Source organism: Columba livia, chromosome 12 (genome assembly GCF_036013475.1).
Source record: "Columba livia isolate bColLiv1 breed racing homer chromosome 12, bColLiv1.pat.W.v2, whole genome shotgun sequence".
Classification (NCBI taxonomy): domain Eukaryota; kingdom Metazoa; phylum Chordata; class Aves; order Columbiformes; family Columbidae; genus Columba; species Columba livia.
This window is the reverse complement of record NC_088613.1, coordinates 12542711-12561610: the sequence shown is the minus strand read 5'-3', so window position 1 is coordinate 12561610 and position 18900 is coordinate 12542711. Positions and strand designations below refer to the sequence as shown.

General features: G+C 36.2%; 1 protein-coding gene across 5 annotated transcripts in view; it reads right to left on the bottom strand.

The window, feature by feature from the left end:
- Window positions 1–18900, bottom strand: part of PCDH11X (protocadherin 11 X-linked) — a 461528-nt gene that overhangs the window by 396692 nt on the left and 45936 nt on the right. For all 5 annotated transcript variants that reach the window (XM_065077865.1, XM_021295015.2, XM_021295031.2 and 2 more), the window contains exon 2: window positions 17395–17978. In XM_065077865.1, coding sequence (XP_064933937.1) covers window positions 17395–17934 — 540 coding nt within the window. In that variant the 5' untranslated portion in view covers window positions 17935–17978. The remainder of the gene's footprint in view (window positions 1–17394; window positions 17979–18900) is intronic.

Below are 18900 nucleotides of genomic sequence, written 5' to 3'. Positions count from 1 at the left end.
TTGTTGAGGGGAATGGGGGGAAAGAGGCCAGCTTCTGCTTAATGCTCCTAATGGTGGCACAGTCTGCTGTGTTCAAAACATCTTATGTATTTAGACTTGCAGTCCGGCAAGTTGATAGAACATAGTAGTTTCTCAAAGAAATAGGGAAGAATATTGTGCTAAATACCCATAAAAAATTACTATTCACAATACAAATTACTTGGAAATTAAGACACTATTAGTTGCTATTTCTTAAAACATTACAAGTTATATAATTGCATGTAATAACTATACACTGTTAACTGACAAAGAGCAGATCAACAGTGTCCTCAGTCTTCATTCCAGAGATCCCTCCCAACCCCAACCATTCTGTGATTATGTTCAAATCCACAGGAAGAGTAGGACCTGGAAGCTTCCAATCATGCATGAAGCTGAATTTTGTTCATTGAGAATTCTACTCAGCTTCATTCCTACATAAAAGTTAAGGACATCATTTATTAGCAATGGCTATACCATAACTTACTATTTTTCCAGCTCCAATTATAAAAAAGCTTCTATAAATGTAAAGCACTGCCAAAGATTTACTCTCCATATATACAACCACACACAAAACCTTACTCATCCTATGAGGCAGACAGTAAGCAAAATGCTGTAGATGGGATAAATACAACATTAGGATAATAATGAACCATTTCATGCTGGAAAGGAACAGTAAAAAGTGTAACATGGAATGGAAGCAACAGACAATGCACTGAATATTGGTTTTCTGAAGAAGAAAAAAAAAAAAGGCTAGGAGGTATACCTAAACACTAAATTCCTTGGAAATCTGAATTTAATGTTATTACAAAAAGACTGAAACAATCCTAACAATGATATCATTTGAGCTCCTCTAATCCTTTAGGAGGATTTGTTCCTTTCTGCAAAGAGTTCCTTACAACCTTGTCATATTCTGAACACTGTCAACTTTATTTTTTAAGATAGATAGAAGATAAACAGATTTTTTTCCAAAACTGAATATTTTTACATCTTCCTCAATTCATGGCACCCAATTCTCAGAACATATTTATTAGATCATGTCCACATCCATTAAGGAGAAACAAAGACAAGTGAATACATTTTGAATACATTTACTTTCTTGCTGCCCTAATTTCTCCAATCTACACTCAAAGCAAGCCTGAAACTCCATACCTAAATTGTCTTGATATTTTTAATCTACAAGCTTTACGATGGAGAGAACACCTGCTGGAAAGTAGCAACACACACACTGAACATTTTCAAGACTGCAGCAGGTTTCAAGAGTAACTCTCTTCCCATATTACACCTTTGGTCTGTGAAATGCTGGTTTGGCTTTTATTTTTAATGAAATCTGACTTATCTTTTGAACCATGCGTTACAATTAAAACAAAACAAAAACCTGGAACTTTTATTTAGATAAAAATTCACTTCACATACCTCTACATACTAGGTAGAAGTAACTATGTATCCACATTGCTGCATTAACATGACATAAAATTACCAAGATAATTGCTTACAAAAAGCAGCAGCAGGAACTGAGTTGTCATTTGAATAGTCTTGCACAATATACTGTAGACATAACATTACCTATTTCAGCAAAATATGCAGCTGCACCACAAAACTTTAAGGAATTTATCATCATAATGCTGCTGATAAACAGTTTTATCACTATCTAAAGATGGGAAACTGAAGTGCAGAGACATTTTATCAGTTGTCCAAGGTTTCTGGCTTGTCTGAAAAATCCAGCCAATTCTGAATTACCAATCATATTTTAAACTGAACTTTGGAACTATAAGTTTTAGAAACTAAACTTTAGAATTTTAAACTTAGCAAAAGCTCGTTCATTTAGAGACACTCCTCTTGAAAGAAGAGAGGTCAACAGCTGCAGGTAAGGCAAGAAGGGAAGTAACCTCCCTTCTTAATCTCCTCCATTATAGGCATTCAGAAACGCTCAGATATCCTATTGAACAGCAAACTATATTTTCAGCACACCTGAGGGTGTTCAGATTAAGGTATTTAATATGTTTCAGCTTTGTTTTGAATTCCCATGTTTCCACAGCTAGCTAAAGCTTCAGATACCTGATTTGTCCTTCAGTATTTTCCCTGTCTTTGGAGTCCCACTATAGATATATAACGAAGAAAAAAAATAGCATTTATAGTAGGCAACAAGATATTCAACAAGTGAATTTTGATATCTGAATTATGTATGACAATTATATATTTGCTCAATTTCCTAGTTAAGAAAAACATCAGGAACAGAAACAAATATATAAAAAAAGAGTTGAAGTTTTAGTGATGTAATTCTCTAATGCATCACTGCTTTTGGAGGTAACAGCTAACGATTCTGTATCGCTGTTCAGAAGAGCTCCTAAATCACAACCTCATTTTGCTTTGACAGCCAAACAAGGTATCTTGGGCTCCTCATCGCACATTTTAGAGCTCTCAGATGAATGCTGACGGGGTGTTGGAGCAGTGTGAACCTGCAATGCCCTCCTAGTCACTACCTGCTCTATAACCAGCTCAGCACTTTCAGGCAGAAAGAGATAAAAACTGACAGCCACTGTATACAAGAAAATAGAAACAACTGAGACACCTCTGAAAATTCCTTTACTCAAAAGCAGAGACTGTCCGGTATCCTCAGTGTCCAGGAATTTCAGTGAAAACTGGGGCTGATGGACACACAGGGATCTGGCTCATGACAAATGGAAAAAAATAAGACAGAGAGAACACCTTTGTTAAAAAACGAGTACAAATCTTTGCAAACCAATTAAATTAATGCATTGCTATTATTTCATTCCACCTGATACACACAAAAACCTTCAGCTATAGTGCATTATTTCTTTAAATACACGGCCCTTTTAAACAAAAGCTCAGCTGTGAGCAAAACCACCCTATCTTCCCTTTATGTTTACACTTTCGGGAAAAGATGTTGACAAAACTTAAATCTGAATGGCATGAACATCTCACACTGCTCCCCCCTTCAAGGTAACAGGTTCTCTGGATTTACATCTCAAGGACTTCCTTTCTCATTCAGAGACCATACTTTAATGTGCATGTATCACTGCTTCATGAATTTTGACATCAAAAAACTACAGTCTGAAGGCAGAAAGTTCGCACTTCATGTGGGCAAAAATATAAGAGAAAACTTAGTAGAGCTCAGTTCTTTCACTGAGTAGACTACCCCCAGCTTTCACACACAGCCTTTAGGATTTCAGCCCTGTTGCAACTCCTGCTGCAGTGACTATGACAGCGTTTCTCAAGGCCTCCACTCTTTGCAGGGTTTTGTAAAACCCAAAAGTAGAAGAAGTTTGGGTGGGACATTTAACTAACACAGGATCATTTTTGCTTTTTAAAGAAATGAGGCTATGCTTTCCTAAATAATGAAAACTGATCCTTTTTCTAGTATTCTGAAAAAATGACACTGGAACTACCACAATTAACTGTAAAAGTACATGATGTATGTAAGTCTAAGATGCCATTTCACTACATATTGGAAGATAATAAGTAATACTGCAATTTCAGAATAATAGATCAGAGACAGTTGCTGAGGCAATGTGCAGAGTGACAGTAAGTACTAAAAATACTTCCAGTGGACTGAATTCAAAAACTCATTAAATAAAAGTCTTTTCACCATGTTGATCAAGGAATGTAGGGGATAAACCAAAAACATATTTTCTGGTGCTGGATTTATCAGGAAGACAACTTGTCTTCTTCCTACAGTGCAACTCCTATTTATCTGAAGCAGTAGAACAAAAGCACAATAAAAAGGAAGAAACATTTCCTTACTGTCAGGCGGTAACTCAACTCTGAAAGTCAATTTTAAAAAGCAATCTCATGCTACCTGTGTGTATTGAAAGTTCTAGTATATAAACTGTCATGGCTTTCTAGTTAACAAGTTATATTCCTAAAAACAAATTCCCTGTGAGTGGTTTGGGATCAGAAAAATCTTAAAAGCATATTTGATACGTACTCAAGAACACATTCCTTTCTAAAAACAAAAAATAAAATTCCAATTTTACTCTGACTGAATAAACTTGTTCTGTTTCTCAAACTTAAAATCTGTGAACTTGTTGCAATTAATTTGCAAGAAATAAAAAAAATGAAGAATATTAACATGGCATGTTTACTGGGGAAACACCAAACATGCATCATCCCATTCCAGCTTTTCTGCGCAGTTTTTGTTCATTGTTTATACTTCCTAGCAGCAGTCCACTTTTGAATACACACTATAAGTTTTGGTTATTAGGCAGGGTTTTTTCTCCAACAGGAAAAAATGTTAAAAAAAAAAAAACAACAACAAAGAACCACAGAACACAGTAAGCCAACATTTAAGCATGAAGAACACCAGCGTATGAAGGCAAATATTATATCCATCTCCTGTTGCAAAGATCCAGATTAATCTCACCAGGTGACATGGATCCTCCAACAAATTGTGAACCATCTGTCCTCCGAGGCTGAGAAAACCTCTCTCACAATTCATGAGAAAAACTGCATGGAGTGGTTAATCCTAGTGGTAAAGTGAATGATGATGTGTATCTCCACAGGAAATGTAGCACCAAAGTAAACAAAATAGCCGAAGCATTATTTAACAATATGACTGACCTCATACAAACTGTACCATTCCACAAAAAGCAAATTAAGCAAAGATAGTTGAAACCATTTCAGCCCCATAAGGACTCATGTAACCAAAGTCAGAGAACAAGCAAGCTTTCCCAGGCCTGGATCCACTCAAAGCTCTTTCCTGAGGTTAATTCAATTCCTGTCCTAAACCAGATGTTTCCCAATAACAGCAAGCACAGTGCTTGTGGCACAATAAAACTTTGTAATACACACAGAACTGGACTTGTGGCCTCTTCCTTACTGGAATTTGTTAACCGCTTTTGGGCAACCACATGATTTCACCCAAAGTGTCAGTGTGGTAAACAAGAACTGAGAACTTTCGTTAGATTCTTTGTAACTACTCCACTATGATAATTACCTCACATTAAAGAACCATCAAAACACCCATCGAATTAATCTTGCTTTGAGACACTTGCTAACAAAGACAGCATCTCTTAGCCACATACAGGTTAGGATTAGGAAAATGGTTGTAAGAAAGCACCCTCTGGCAATGATAACATGCTCTGAAAAATTCTATGCCAAGTTTAACTTTCATATTCTTAAAAAATGAATCTGAATCTACCAAACCACAGCTATTAAAATAAGTCAACCTAAAAATCCAGCAAAAACATGTTAACTTATGTCCACTGGCAAATTGACCATCAGCATGGTAAACAAAACACACCTCATACAATTTTTAACTTAGACACAGAGACTTAGCCTGAACCTTGATTATTACACTTAATTTCTATTTCTTTATCTTAAAGGGTTTAATGTGTTGTTAGGATTCTTGCATATTAAGGTGTTAAGCTATAAGAACTCAATTCCTTATGTTTATGAAAGAGTGACTTAAGAGTTGATTTTGAATTCAAAATTTGTTAGGCACATTACTATCTTTACAACTATCTCAAAATCCAAGAGAGACATTATAAAACTAGTTGCTAAAATTGTTACACATTCTACCTACAGAGTCAAAACTCTACTCCCACCATTTATTAACTTCACTGTTACTGTAAGAAGAGGTCTATTGTAAATACATGTGGAAGAATCCACTGTAAAATGTAATATTAAGTGAAAAGTGTTCCTAAATTCAGCATTATGACTTAACAAAACAACAAAACCTAGAGTAAATTAGTTAAAGTGAATATAACAGCTCAAATGATAGATCTTCCAAGAGGGCTAAGTATTATTAAAGTTTTTTCTTATTATGCTCATAGGCACAATCTGATTAGTTCCAACAGCTGCCCAGCAGGAAAAGCCAACCAATCATTCCACAGTCACACGCATATTAACCTCTCTCTTTAGTGTTCAGTGATTTCAGAACCAGAGAGCACACGGCACTACAGCATGAGCTTCTTTCTTTCCATTTATAGTGATACGGAATATTTCAAACACAAACCACATCAGAAATTCCTAATCATTACAACTTAAGCTACTACCTTAAAACCTACTTGACTTAAAACAACTACTGGACTGCATTAGAAGTTTTTTAAGGAAAAAAAACACATAAAATTAACATAAAATCTTGCTGAGAACTAGGTAATCCATAAACTTCAAGGAACTGATTCATGTTCTGACATCTTACAAGCATAGGAAGTATCCTGGATATTCATCTTGGATGAACATTTCATTTATGTGAAACAATACAAGGTGTGCACCACTGATGGAAAGCAGGAAAGTTCTATCAATCTTTTATGGTCTACTTACAGAACTGACTTTCAAATTATGGCAACTTTTATCAAGAGCATCTTAATACAATAGGAAAGTATGCACTGATGTCCTCTTCACACAAGTATTCAGTGGCAAATTTGGTGTTTATTTCTATATGCAGTTTTTAATCTTTTCTGATTTTAAAAACTGTAGACATGGGTTAAACAATGATGAGGAGCTGCTTTTATAATTGATTAAAGCATTTGCTCCTCAAAAGCACTCATATATTCATTTCATTTCAGACTGTGATTTTTCGGAGACTGAACTTCAATGTTAGATTGCCATGAGGAGAGCAAGTGATAGCTATAAAAATTAAGATTTCTATTTAGAACTATTCACTGACACATATTTTAAATATAGCCCCCAAGAAGAGTGTTAAACATGTTGAGACACAGTGTGCATTTTTGCTATCCAAACTCAAATAGTAGTGATGTGCTTAGATGCAACAAATCTACATGCAACTGTAGCAAGAGCATACTGCATCTTGTAGAAAGCAAAAAATAGAAAAAGACAAATCAAACAGTAGTTTCTTACCCTCTGAAACTGAGGAGGATTTTATGGCAAGGAAAAGCTAAAAAGACTCAAGGCAGCTTCTACTGAAATCAAATGAAATCTTGATCAAGTGACCAGTAAAACTCAGTTGTGGAATGAGTTTTAACTTGCAGAGATACCTTACTAGAGAATTTTATTGTTTGTCTGCACCTAAAAAAATGTTTAGTAAATACTTTTGGCAGTTAACAGGTAGAAAGAAAACTCATCTTCAAGGACCCTTCCGCACTTCAAAATATTTGCAACTGTCTATGTTCACATGCTTTACAACCCCTCACAAACCTCAAATTCTCTTATGCCACACTATTTTCAAGCTTGTAATACTGATTTGTTTCTTTCCTCCAAGTTGCTCATAAGCTAAAGCCATCCCAAGCCACATAAGCACACGAAAAAACACACCAACTGTTGGCTGGGTAACCATCACCTAAACATAAAACCTTCAAAGACCTTCAGAAAGTTCAGCTGATGCGTGAGCTTACTTTAAAACTTGAAACACACAAGTAACATGTAGAAGACACTTTCTGCCACACAGTTTACACCTGTAGTCAATGCAGATACTGCTGACAGAGATTTTGGCAACTTGTAGAGATTTCTAAAGTATTTATCAACAACGAAATTAAGTCACTTTTGGAAAGTCACTTGAACATGAAATATGAACTCACCGATTTTGAACAAGACATTTAATATTTTCCTATAAATTTTCCTCAGAGATTACTATAAAATGGCAATGTAAGTCAACAAACAAACAAAAAATCACTGTTCACATGAGGATACTCCAATGTAACTGCTTAAGAATGTGAGACTTTTTGTAATGTTGCTTGACATCGTATATTTGCAGTTTCAACATCATGCATATATGCAAACCAAACGATAATTTTACTGAGATACACATGGGTTTTCTTACTGCTTTTATCGTGGTTTACTGTTGAGAGCATTATAGATTGCGTAATTTGAAATTTCTTTCCATATAAATGAAACTGACATTTTTACTCAGCATATTTGGGGAAAACATTTATTTCTAAGTGTTGTCTATATAGTCGGTTTCAATAAGACTACATAAATAAATCCTTAGTCTATTATGCTCAGAAAGCATCACCACATCTGTGTTAACTTGCGTACTGATCTGTCTGGACACCAGCAAAAAATAATATTCATATAAGACAGATGAAGTGAAGATCTCCATTTGGCAGATTTGTACCTTCCAGCTTGAGTCTATCATCCTTCCCACACAGAGACACGCAAAGTTATATCTTATTGTTTCATGACAGCTAGTGTGAAAATCAGAGCCTTGAATGCAAAAAGATACAGCAGCTTGTACCTCACCCTAATTCACTGAACTTGCCATGCCTGGAAGCAAGACTTTCTCCTCCATTCTTCAGTCAATCCCCTAAAGGGATGTCAGGATAACGGAACCTGACAGTTTTACAGTAATAATGCCATAAACCACCCTAAAGGAGCCTTGTGTCAACCAACAAGAAGCAATTACCTTGACTCTTGACTCACTACCACCAGTCAGCAGCAGAGTTTTTTCTCCTTAGAGACCCAATTCACAGCTGTAAGATGCAAATCAGCATTTTCCCCTTTAAAAATAATAGCCAGTGACTTGTTCAAAACATTTGTAAGTGACCACTTACCAGCCCAGATCTCTCTAGACAAATTACTACTGAGCAATATTTTTATTTACTACAAAACTTTCTCACTAGGACTATATACTTTCAGATTTCAGGCAGTAAGAAAAATGGGTAAATGGAAGAGGATATTGAAGCAGGTGGATATTGAACTACATCATAAAATAATTAAAATAGTCTTAGGAAGCAAAGACAACAGAAAAAGTCTTTGAGGTAAGGAGCTAAGTAAAAACGGTTGGTGGTTTTTTGGTCATAGTTTGTTTGGTTGTTACTTCGGTGTTTTTATTCTTTTTCCTTTTTTGTTTGGTGTGGGTTTTGTTGCTTTGGGGTTTTTGTGTGTGTTGTTTGGGTTGGTTTTTTTTTTGGTTTTGTTCTGTAACTACTAATAGAAAATAAGATCAAAACAGAAGTTATTTGTCCCTTCATATACTTGCAGGGAAGCTTTCAAAGATTTTAGGACGTCACTCAGTACTCAGAAGCACTCCTCAAGTTTCTGTATTTCATTTTATAGGTTATTGCAGCTCATGCTATGTTACCCACAACTCCAAAACTACCTGAACTAGACAAGATAAATGGTGGCAGGGTGCAAATTACTTTTCACCTAAACTAAAAGCTGAGTAAACTCTGTATTCCATTCTATTTGAACTATTCCTCACTATTTCAACATATCTTTTATATCATAAGGAAACTGATAACAAGCAAGTTCCGCACATCTTTGATATTAGGATATAATTAACATTAGAAATGTTTACAACTTGTAATAGTAAGAGATTTTTCTCTCTCTTCTCTCAAGAATAACGGAAGGGGTTACCAAAATATATCCTGTCTTAAGTCACTTAAAGCATTTATCTAATATTTTCTGTGCACACTTTATGGGAAAGTACTGGGGTAAAAGTTGTGCAGAGTAAGTCAGGTTGGTATATCTGGAAAAACAAGATAAAAATACAGGGAGAGGGGATTTTTGTATAAAGCAATTTCAGAAACAGCGCTATTATCAGGCCTAATTGCACCTATCAGACAAAAGTCTGAGTGAAAGGATAATCCTTAAGTTCAATATTTTGAGTTTTCAAGAACTGATTTCTAGAGTAAAGGACACTTACTTATGAAGTTACCTCTAAAACTATTGTGTCAGAGTTATTACTTCACCTGAAACCTCAAAAACCTCTTTGCCCAATCAGAGCCTTACAGAGTAGACATCTGAAAATCTACACAATGGTACTAAGGAAGCCAACTAAACCATTGGTGCAAAGTGTTATGTATTTTTTTGATAGTTTTAGACTCTGTGAGACTCAGTCTTTCAAAGAATTAAGCCCTTTTTGCTAATGCCTGAACTTCCCTACAACTGAAGACTAACTTTCAAATCTAGCCCTGTTGTACAGTACCTCACTAGTTCACAAGTAGAATAAAGCAAACAATAAAAAAATCCCAAATTACTTAGAAGGTACCTCAAGATCTAACAGAAACCTGCAATGGCACCTCAATTTCTACAAATGTATAATAGTAAAAATTCTATGAAAAACATGTAGATCTTCAGGGGACTGCTGAAATTCCTGTCACTTCAGACTGTAATTATCCTTGTCTCTGTATTAAAGACCAGGAGAGGGAACCACCCACATGAAAAAACTGAAGCTATGCCATAACACCAAACAAATACACCAATCTTGTGGCATTAAGAGAGGAAGGGAAAGATGTTTCAGTTCTAACACATTCTACACTACCACTGTGGACTTGGGAAAAAAGTAGTCAGCATCATTTGAAAGACAGCATGTCTGTCCTAGAAAACCTCTCTCTTCCAAAGGGCAGCTAAAAGTTACCTTACAAAGACAACATGTCCAGCTCTCCATATTTATTCAATTACAGGCAATAGACAGTGACCTTAGAGCTTGACTGGAGTGCAACTCCAGAGCAAAAAAAAATTTCTAAATCTATTTTTGAGCTTCCTAAATCTATTACCTTCCCCATCCATGCCGGCACATGAAATGGGAAAGACGACACAGTACTGTTCTGCAAATATACGAAGCATAATTCATGTGAGCCATTGGAATGAAGACAAAAGTTAACCTGCCCTGCAAAGTCATGCTGAATTAAATCCCTATGCTAATTCAGTTCAGGGATTGTGAAGTAAGAAAAAATAAAGCCACACTCCCATCCAAGTAAAAAATCAAAATCTTCATCTACACTACATGTCAGAAGGAAGAAAACCAAACAAAAAAAGCCAACACTCAAATGCTTTAACATGCATCTCATTTTCACCTTGTATATAAGCACTGTCAAATCTAGAATTTGTTTTAACAAAACCATTATTCCTCAGTTTTAAGTTCAAATACCTAAGTACTATCGGTACCTGGAACTTCAACATGTGTGTAATTTATTTTTTGTTTAGTATCAGTGAATCTTGAAATATCGCTGACCAACTAGCCTTTCTCCAATTTACAAGAAAAAAATACTGAAAAGTTAGTTTCATTGTCTTATCAGGAAGGCAAAAAAATTTCCTACCTGAATCACTTATTTACATGAGTATATATATGACTGTAAAAAGAAAATTATTGGGATTTTGAATAGCCATATTTACAATTCAGCCAGATGTCCCTTACACAATTAATAGAAAGGCTAGGTAATATAAAATAAATTAGAAAGTACAAAAGTAGTTTGCTACTAGTGGTTTACCATAAATTTACAAAGGATTTTTGATAACAGGATAGTAATGAAGTTGGAATTTAACTAATCTTATTAGTCTCTAATTGAAATATTCAGTAAAGACCTTGCAATATTAATAAATGCGTGTTTACATGTAGAAAAAGCTCTGTCTTGACAGAGTTTTCAGAGAAGGCAGATGTTGGTAACAACCACCCCAGGCTTTCTGTGACCTATTTAAAGGGCAAATATACCACTTCATTGTCCCGCCATGCTGCTGGAGCCTACACAGAAGAATCACCCACATTAATTTCACTATGATTAGCTGTGGGATGCTCCCTCCTTCAAACATGGTTTGAGAGTAAAAGTGAGGGTTGCTCCTTGAGCTTCCACTCCAAAGAACGAAAGCACAAAGAAGGGCAGCAATGAGAGGCTCAAGCAGCTGATGCTTGGGACAGTGAAGATGATCTGCTGAACATCTGCATTTAGAAAATATAAGTCTGTATCACTGTGCACAGAGTCTGCAAGGACATTAACCATGCTTTCTTCCTTTCTATCTGCTGAACCATTCGGATGGTATTGGTGCAGCACTAAAACACAAACAGGCCACAGAAAAGTTTTGTTTGTCCTGCACTGTTAGTGTTTTTGACTATCAAATTTGTATCATTGCTTACAATATGATTACCAACAACGACTTCATTAATCTGGCTTTCTGGTTCTGATTTAACTACAAATTTAGTCTCACTCTGTAATTTTGATTTAACTACCTTCCTAGCTTTCATTTTACACAAAAGACATCTCCTTCCATTCTTGATTTTCACAGTGACATTAGTTACTTGACCCAGAACTACTGTGAGGCTCAGAAATAACCTAGTTGCAAGAGCAGGCTTGAAATACAATGATTTGTGATCTCCACCTTCCATGGGTCATGGAATTGATAAACTGTGTCAGAAAGAAGGGGAAAGCTTCCATTGAAAGACATCACAAGAGATGATCTACAGTAGCAAGAGGTAACTCTCCTCAGAGACAAGACTGACGTGTTGTGAGACTGAGTAAAAATCTATTTTGTCAGATTACAGAGGCATGAACTGACAGCTACAAAAAGATTATTATATTATTCCAGAAGGAATGCACCAGCTGCTTCTAATGATAAGTAAATACAGGAAAATTACTGTAATAGGTAAGAGTAATGGAACTGTAACAGTAACACCAATCTAATTTACTCCCAAACTGCGACAGATTAAAGTAACAACCTATTAGCACACAGGATTAGCTCACAGAAGAAAATGCACTGCTCCTGTAAAAGCAGAATTATGCTTTTCACTCTAGTCCATGGCTAACTGGGTATTGTTGTGCCTATACATCTAGCATATACAGTATACCTAACTGACAAGAACTGTTAAGCAAAAAAAAAAAACTTTAAATTTAAAACATGCATTTATACAAATCATTTTGGAAGTATGTACATGACTGTTAAGAGTCTGCAGAGCTGGAATTTATTCAAAAGCTGCTCTGAAACGGCTCCCCTTTTTAATATCTGAGACAGCAAATAAATGTTTCACACTAAAATCTTCATAGTCAAAGCAGAGGCCTGGGACACCAGTAAACTCTTAAGTGTATTAATCAGTTTATACTAAATATTAGCTTGCCTTGAACTCAAATGTAAGTGTACTGAAATAGCGTAATCAACAACAGCATGTAAGTATTTTTAACACTGAGGTTGTATTGCCAGACACAATGAACATTTTAAATCAGTGTGTAAGCAATGTGAATGCTCTGAAGAGGTGAACAAAGACCTGTAGGTTCAAGCTGCATACCAGGGTTAAACCACAACAGCAGTGTTTGCAGATTCACCCTTAATCAGGAATTGCTGGTCATTAACAATTTGATTTAAAATTTGCTCTTGCATCCTGTTGTTTTAACATAGTGCTTTTGCTTATGAATGCCTGCCTCTCTTTTTCCCTATCATTCCCAGTTTATACTTGAAGTAGTTATCTCAGCTGAGCAAGAAAGCAAGTTTGTCCATCTGGCCATTTCTTTCCCTGAACAACTTCTCTGTCTGTCTTATCTGCCCCTTCTGCCACCTCCTACTGTCAGGGTTATACCATCACTCTGCCCATCTAGACTCGGAGCTATTTCTCATTCTAAATGCTTTTTCTTTTACTTTAAATCTTATCTTATTAAGCCTTGTTCATCATAAACACTGTAGAGAAACAAGATCTTTAAGGATGCTACACATAATTTCTACAGGTAACAGCAAGATGCCTTGCATGACTCTTTCCTGGAAAGACTTGCTCTGGGGTGAGGGGTAACACCTTCATGTAATGTTAAAGCATCACTACTTTTAAATAATTCAATATTTGTAAACTTCTACCAGAGCCACTCCTGGTCAACTCCTAATGCTATTACATTGTCTGGGTGGGAAATATTTGCAAATTCTGGTAATACATTTTCTAAATGAGGACACCATAAGTACATTTCAAAAGATATCCAAGAGATATGCTTGGATCTTCCTTAAAAATAAATAAATAAAAAAACCCACACACAACATACTCCGCTTTCCTTAGAACACATCTTAGAATTTGTCTTCCACATAACTCCTAACTCAGTCTTATAAGAAGAAGTGCAGAAATTATGTAAAATTGTTGTCTCTTTAGAGTTCATGCATTTAAGACAGCATATAGTTGAAGCACAGACATCTGGAAAGTTTTGAAGTTGCAGTTCCATGAATCATTTCCATACAAATAAGTTATTCTCTATTGAAATACATTTGGAAAAAACGCAGGCAGGAAAAAAAAAATATCTGACTGCTAATTTGTGTGGTAATTGTAGCAGGCTTTTGTATTAAATAAGTCAAATCCAGTGTTATGAAACTTCCAAGTAATGCTGCACCCAAAATACAAGAATACATTTTACAATGTTTAGTTTTCTTCTAAGTATTATTTTTAGAAAAAGGCAGATGAAAATAACATGAAAATCTGTCATATAGTTAGAAGAGTTTATCCTTAATTATCTCCTTTGCAAAAGAAACTGAATACAACAATTACAGTCAACCTTTCCCCCATACTTTGAGAGGCAGGAAAGTAACAAAGTAAGGAAAATACTGAAACAGGAATGTTACCTTCCCAAGGAGATACAGAGTTGCTGAAAATGTGTTAAAAAACTATTAAATAGTCAGCTGAGTTTGCAGTAGAAGTTTATTCTTTTTTATAAAAATTGTTATGGCAAAGAAAAAAAATCTCTTTATCTTCTGGCAAAACAGGCCTGGCTTCACACAGACAATAAGCACTTTTTAGCTAAACTTTCAAAAAAGTAAAATGTAACTTAAGAACTTTCTCTTCATTGAACAGCTTGTCAATCTGCTATTACTTGCTCTGAAATACAGAGCGACACATTTCACTGTTGCTGCACGCATACTAAAGCATCAGCCTTTGTGCTTCTGTGAAGTGACTTGCATATCATGTCATCTCCCACTCCTCTGCCATCCTCCAAATATGCTGCCCTGCCCATCATCCTCATCTCTGGTGCTTCCCAAAATTCCCCACAACACCGTCATATCAGCCCTGCTAGACTCATTCTGTTCAGAAGGCAAGACAGTTTCATCTGCTGCAGCTACCCCACTTTCCTGCATCCTGGTTATGAAAGTAAAAGGTCAATGCACATCAGAAGCCAGAAGAAATCAGTATCTTCAGAGCATAGCCCAAAAACCAACACAGCATAACACACATTAGAAGAGTATTTTAGGAGAAAAGGCTAGAAACATCATCCTTGTGCACCTGTCACCCTCCCTCCCAGTAGTTCAGTGTCACCCAGGAAAAAATTCTCAGGTACCATCACTCTACCCTTCCTTTTCCATCTCCCTACTCTTCCCCAGTGACTGATGGATCTTTGTACATGCTACATTCCCTGTCGGCTCACCAGTATACTTTATTTCTCCTACTTTTCCCTCCCTCTTCTTATATGATCACTTTTGGTATTAATATCGGAAGAACTACCAACAGAATAATATCTGGACATTACTACGCTAAACAGTGTCTGGCTGCCATAAAGTGCCTCTGGGTTTTACAGATAACTTCCCAAGGTATGTGAAACTGCTGGCTTAAAGGCAGTAGAGATCCATAACTCAAGAAGTACCTGACCAACAGGCATGCAAGAGAAAAATGCAATGAATTCATTTAGGTGGTCTATAGGGTTGTGATTTTACAGATTAATTTTGCTGCGACACATCTAGCACAAGAATTCAGAGCTTTCAGTCCATATCCCTGTGTGTTCATCCACATCAGCTCTTTCTCTTATGTGGCAAAAGCAGTTTTTCAGAGACACTTGAATAAACATGCAACTGTTGTTTTGTTTTCTTGGTTTGTTGTTTGTTTGGTTTTGTTTTTTTTTTTTTTTTCCTAAATCAAATACCAATTTTTTTTTTTTTTTTTTTTTTTTTTTTAATTACTTGCACTTCTCTCAGTGAAACCCGACTCTCTGGCAGCCCACCTCACCTTACATTAGATCTTTAGACAAGGCCTTATGTCCCACACTACTTTTGGTACAGAGCTGTAGCTTGTATTTTAGACGAGCTCCCACTTGTGACAGAAATATACTGTCATTCTGCTGATCTGTTACATTCTGTTTCTGAACACACAGTCCAAAAATAAACTCACAAAACAAGACCACTGTCGTGGTGATCTGAACTGTTGCTCACTCAATCCCAGGGACTCCTGATTTCGCTTTTTTCTATATTTTTTTTTCTTTTTTCCTAGAATAGCAGCATATTTCTCTCAGATATATTAACTAACATTTATCTATTCAGACCATGTATTATTTTGCCACAGTTTTGTCTGTAGCCTTGGCTTTTTTATTATTTTCTGCTCCTACTGTTATTTATCTAATATGCTGTTAATCATTCCACAGATTCTCATTTAAAATGCCAAATAAAGATGACTGCATATTACTGGACGCTTCTGGTTAGCTATCAAAAAAACCCCATGCACGTCTATCTGCCTGCTCTCAGTATAACTTAGGAATTCAGAAGTTTTAAAGAGCTTACTATGAAGACTTCAAACTTGGTCATAAGTTCTTGAAAAGTTTTAAATTCCCAGGCTACACTGAGAGCAGACAGACATATGTGCATTTGTTTTGGTTTTGTATTCTTCTCTTTTTTTTTTTTGTTTATTTGTTTAAGATAGCTTACCAGAAGTGTCCAGTGGGATGCAGTTTTCTGAAAGAGACTTGTTTGTCTTTGTCACTAGTTAGTACCCGCACTGCCACAATTAATTCAGGTTGAAAAAAAGTGTAAAAGAGCTAAAATAAGGCAGCACTTTATTTTTATTAAATGGTTACTATGTACCAATACCAGTGAATATTACCTATCAAGTCAACCAAGCAATATATTGGCCTATATAGTCTATATTCTTCCAGCCAGCAACAAGGGTGTCAGATTGATTGCCGAACAGTTCTCTATTCCAAATGAAGGGAAGCGAAAACATTTTCAGCTTCCCACATAATAACCCAATAGTTTAAGAATAAATTCCTTTCTTGTTCTAAACTCTAACTTAAGTAAACTCATATGAAAGCAATCCTTTATTTTGCAATCACACTCTTATGCACCACATGTTTACATTTTATTCTTTTGTTCCCTAATTGCAGTTCTCCTGTCACTTGCTAGAAAGGATAAAAGACACAAGAATATGAAATATCTGCTCCTCCAAGGCCATTGGAACTGTTATCCTTGCTTTCATTCGTATTTTGGACTTTCTCCTGCCCATTCTCCTGCCTAAACACTACAAAGCCGCTTTTACAAATAACTCTTTTTCATTCTGGAATAGCCCACCAGTATAGAGATGAGCATCACATAAGCTTCTGAGCTAAGCTCTAATGCTCAAATCTACAGTCATGCAAGAGGGAGACATAAACCCAATGCAAAATATTGTTGCACTTGGCATTCTCATGTTGGTGACAATAAGAACATATCTTTAGTGGCCAAAGATGACTGTTAGCCAAAGTGTACTAACACCGTGAATGCTGGCAGGGGGTTCATGAAGACAGGCATGCTTCATCATACTGTGATACAGCTAGACATATGCATACATAAACTGCATTCCACAAAGTGAAGACATGATGCACTAGAATGCACTCAGGGATACAGAGTAACATGCCACACAGATATCTGCAACGTACCACTGCTGTGGTACACAGCTTCAGGTTTACAATGGGTTGATGAGGACTGGCAACATTTGTGGAAACACAGTAACACAGACAGTAACATAGAAGAATGGAAAAAACCCACCTTAAGGAGTTCATAATGTTGAATGCCATTCACACCAATGTCCGGATCGATGGCAGATGGGACAGAATAACGAGAATTAATTGCTGTGTTTTCAGGGATAGAGATGTTAATAACTGTTGAGGGGAAGAGGGGAGCATTGTCATTTATATCCTCTATTAGGAATCTGATCTTGACCAGTCTGAAAACTTCATCAGGTAAAACAGCAACCTCCACTTCATAAAAGCAGCGGTTCTCACTAAAGATGCCAGCGCACAGCTTCTCTCGGTCTATGCGGTTTGCAGTTGTGAATATCTCACCAGTGTTCTCCTCCACCCGTACTAACGGTACATCCCCAGTCTTATACACAAGCTTGAATTGTAGCGGTGAGGAAAGGGGCGCATCTGGGTCCAGCGTTAGGTTAAGATCCTTGAGCAAATTGCCAATGAGGACATTTTCAGGCAGTTCTTCCCGCACTGTATAATTCTTCTCCTGTGCGCCAGACTGAAATACAATACAGGCTAATAAGACTGCCAAGAGGTAGGTTCCAGACAGCAAGTCCATCTCCAGAATGACTAATGAGTATTTGTGCAGAACACCAAGAGTAGCTGGAAAAAGGAAAACAAAAATTATTAAAAATTTAGACATACCTTTCCTATAGCAAATAACCTGAACTGTTTAAAAACCCTGTCAGTAAAGCAATATTTAACTTAACAAACCTTCAAAAGCCAATTTTTTTTTTTGCACAATTTTTTGCTTGAAACTGTTTCTGAAACACTGAGGTAAGAGCTTTCAAACTGGATCAGAGTGAATGAACAACTAAATATTTCCAGCATATTTTCCTTAGCTCCTTAAGAATGCCTCTTCTCTGGAACTCTGCCACATTGTCCTCAATTTCTTTTGTTTCCAAAGGAAAAAGTAGGTAAGAAGTTTACAAGCAACCATCTGCTGAGAACCAGATCTTTTTATACCTCTTGCTCAGAGATAGGAAACCAAGAACATTTGTCTTAATTTTTCCCCAAGTTTTATAATGACAAAATTATGTAATATTTGTTAGCCACAAAGAAATCTGGTTATTTTTAATACAGAAATGTAAACTGGTAAGAAAATGTTAACTAGGTGGAGTCTGGTGAACTTCAGCCAACAATATGTGGAAATCTGTTTAACACAGTGATACTAATACAGCAGCCCTTTGCTTTAAAATGACAAAAATCTGATCTTTGGAAGTAAACATAAATATTATTACTCAAATCACTGATATTCAGATTATGTGTCTAAATCCACAAGAGCAGTGCACAAATTTCAACACAGAAGGAGAAAAACTTTTCTGTATAGAACTAAAGCTAAGAGATTTTTCCTGATAATGAAATTCTAGCTCCTACCAGCTTAGTATCTGTTTCAAATATACCTGTGCGAACTCATTTACATTCATTTAATTGTGCAGGTAAAAATGCAATTGTTTCCTGATGCAATTTTATTCTCCCTGTCATAGCACAGATTGATTCACTCCTGCAGATCAAGTTGCAGTGG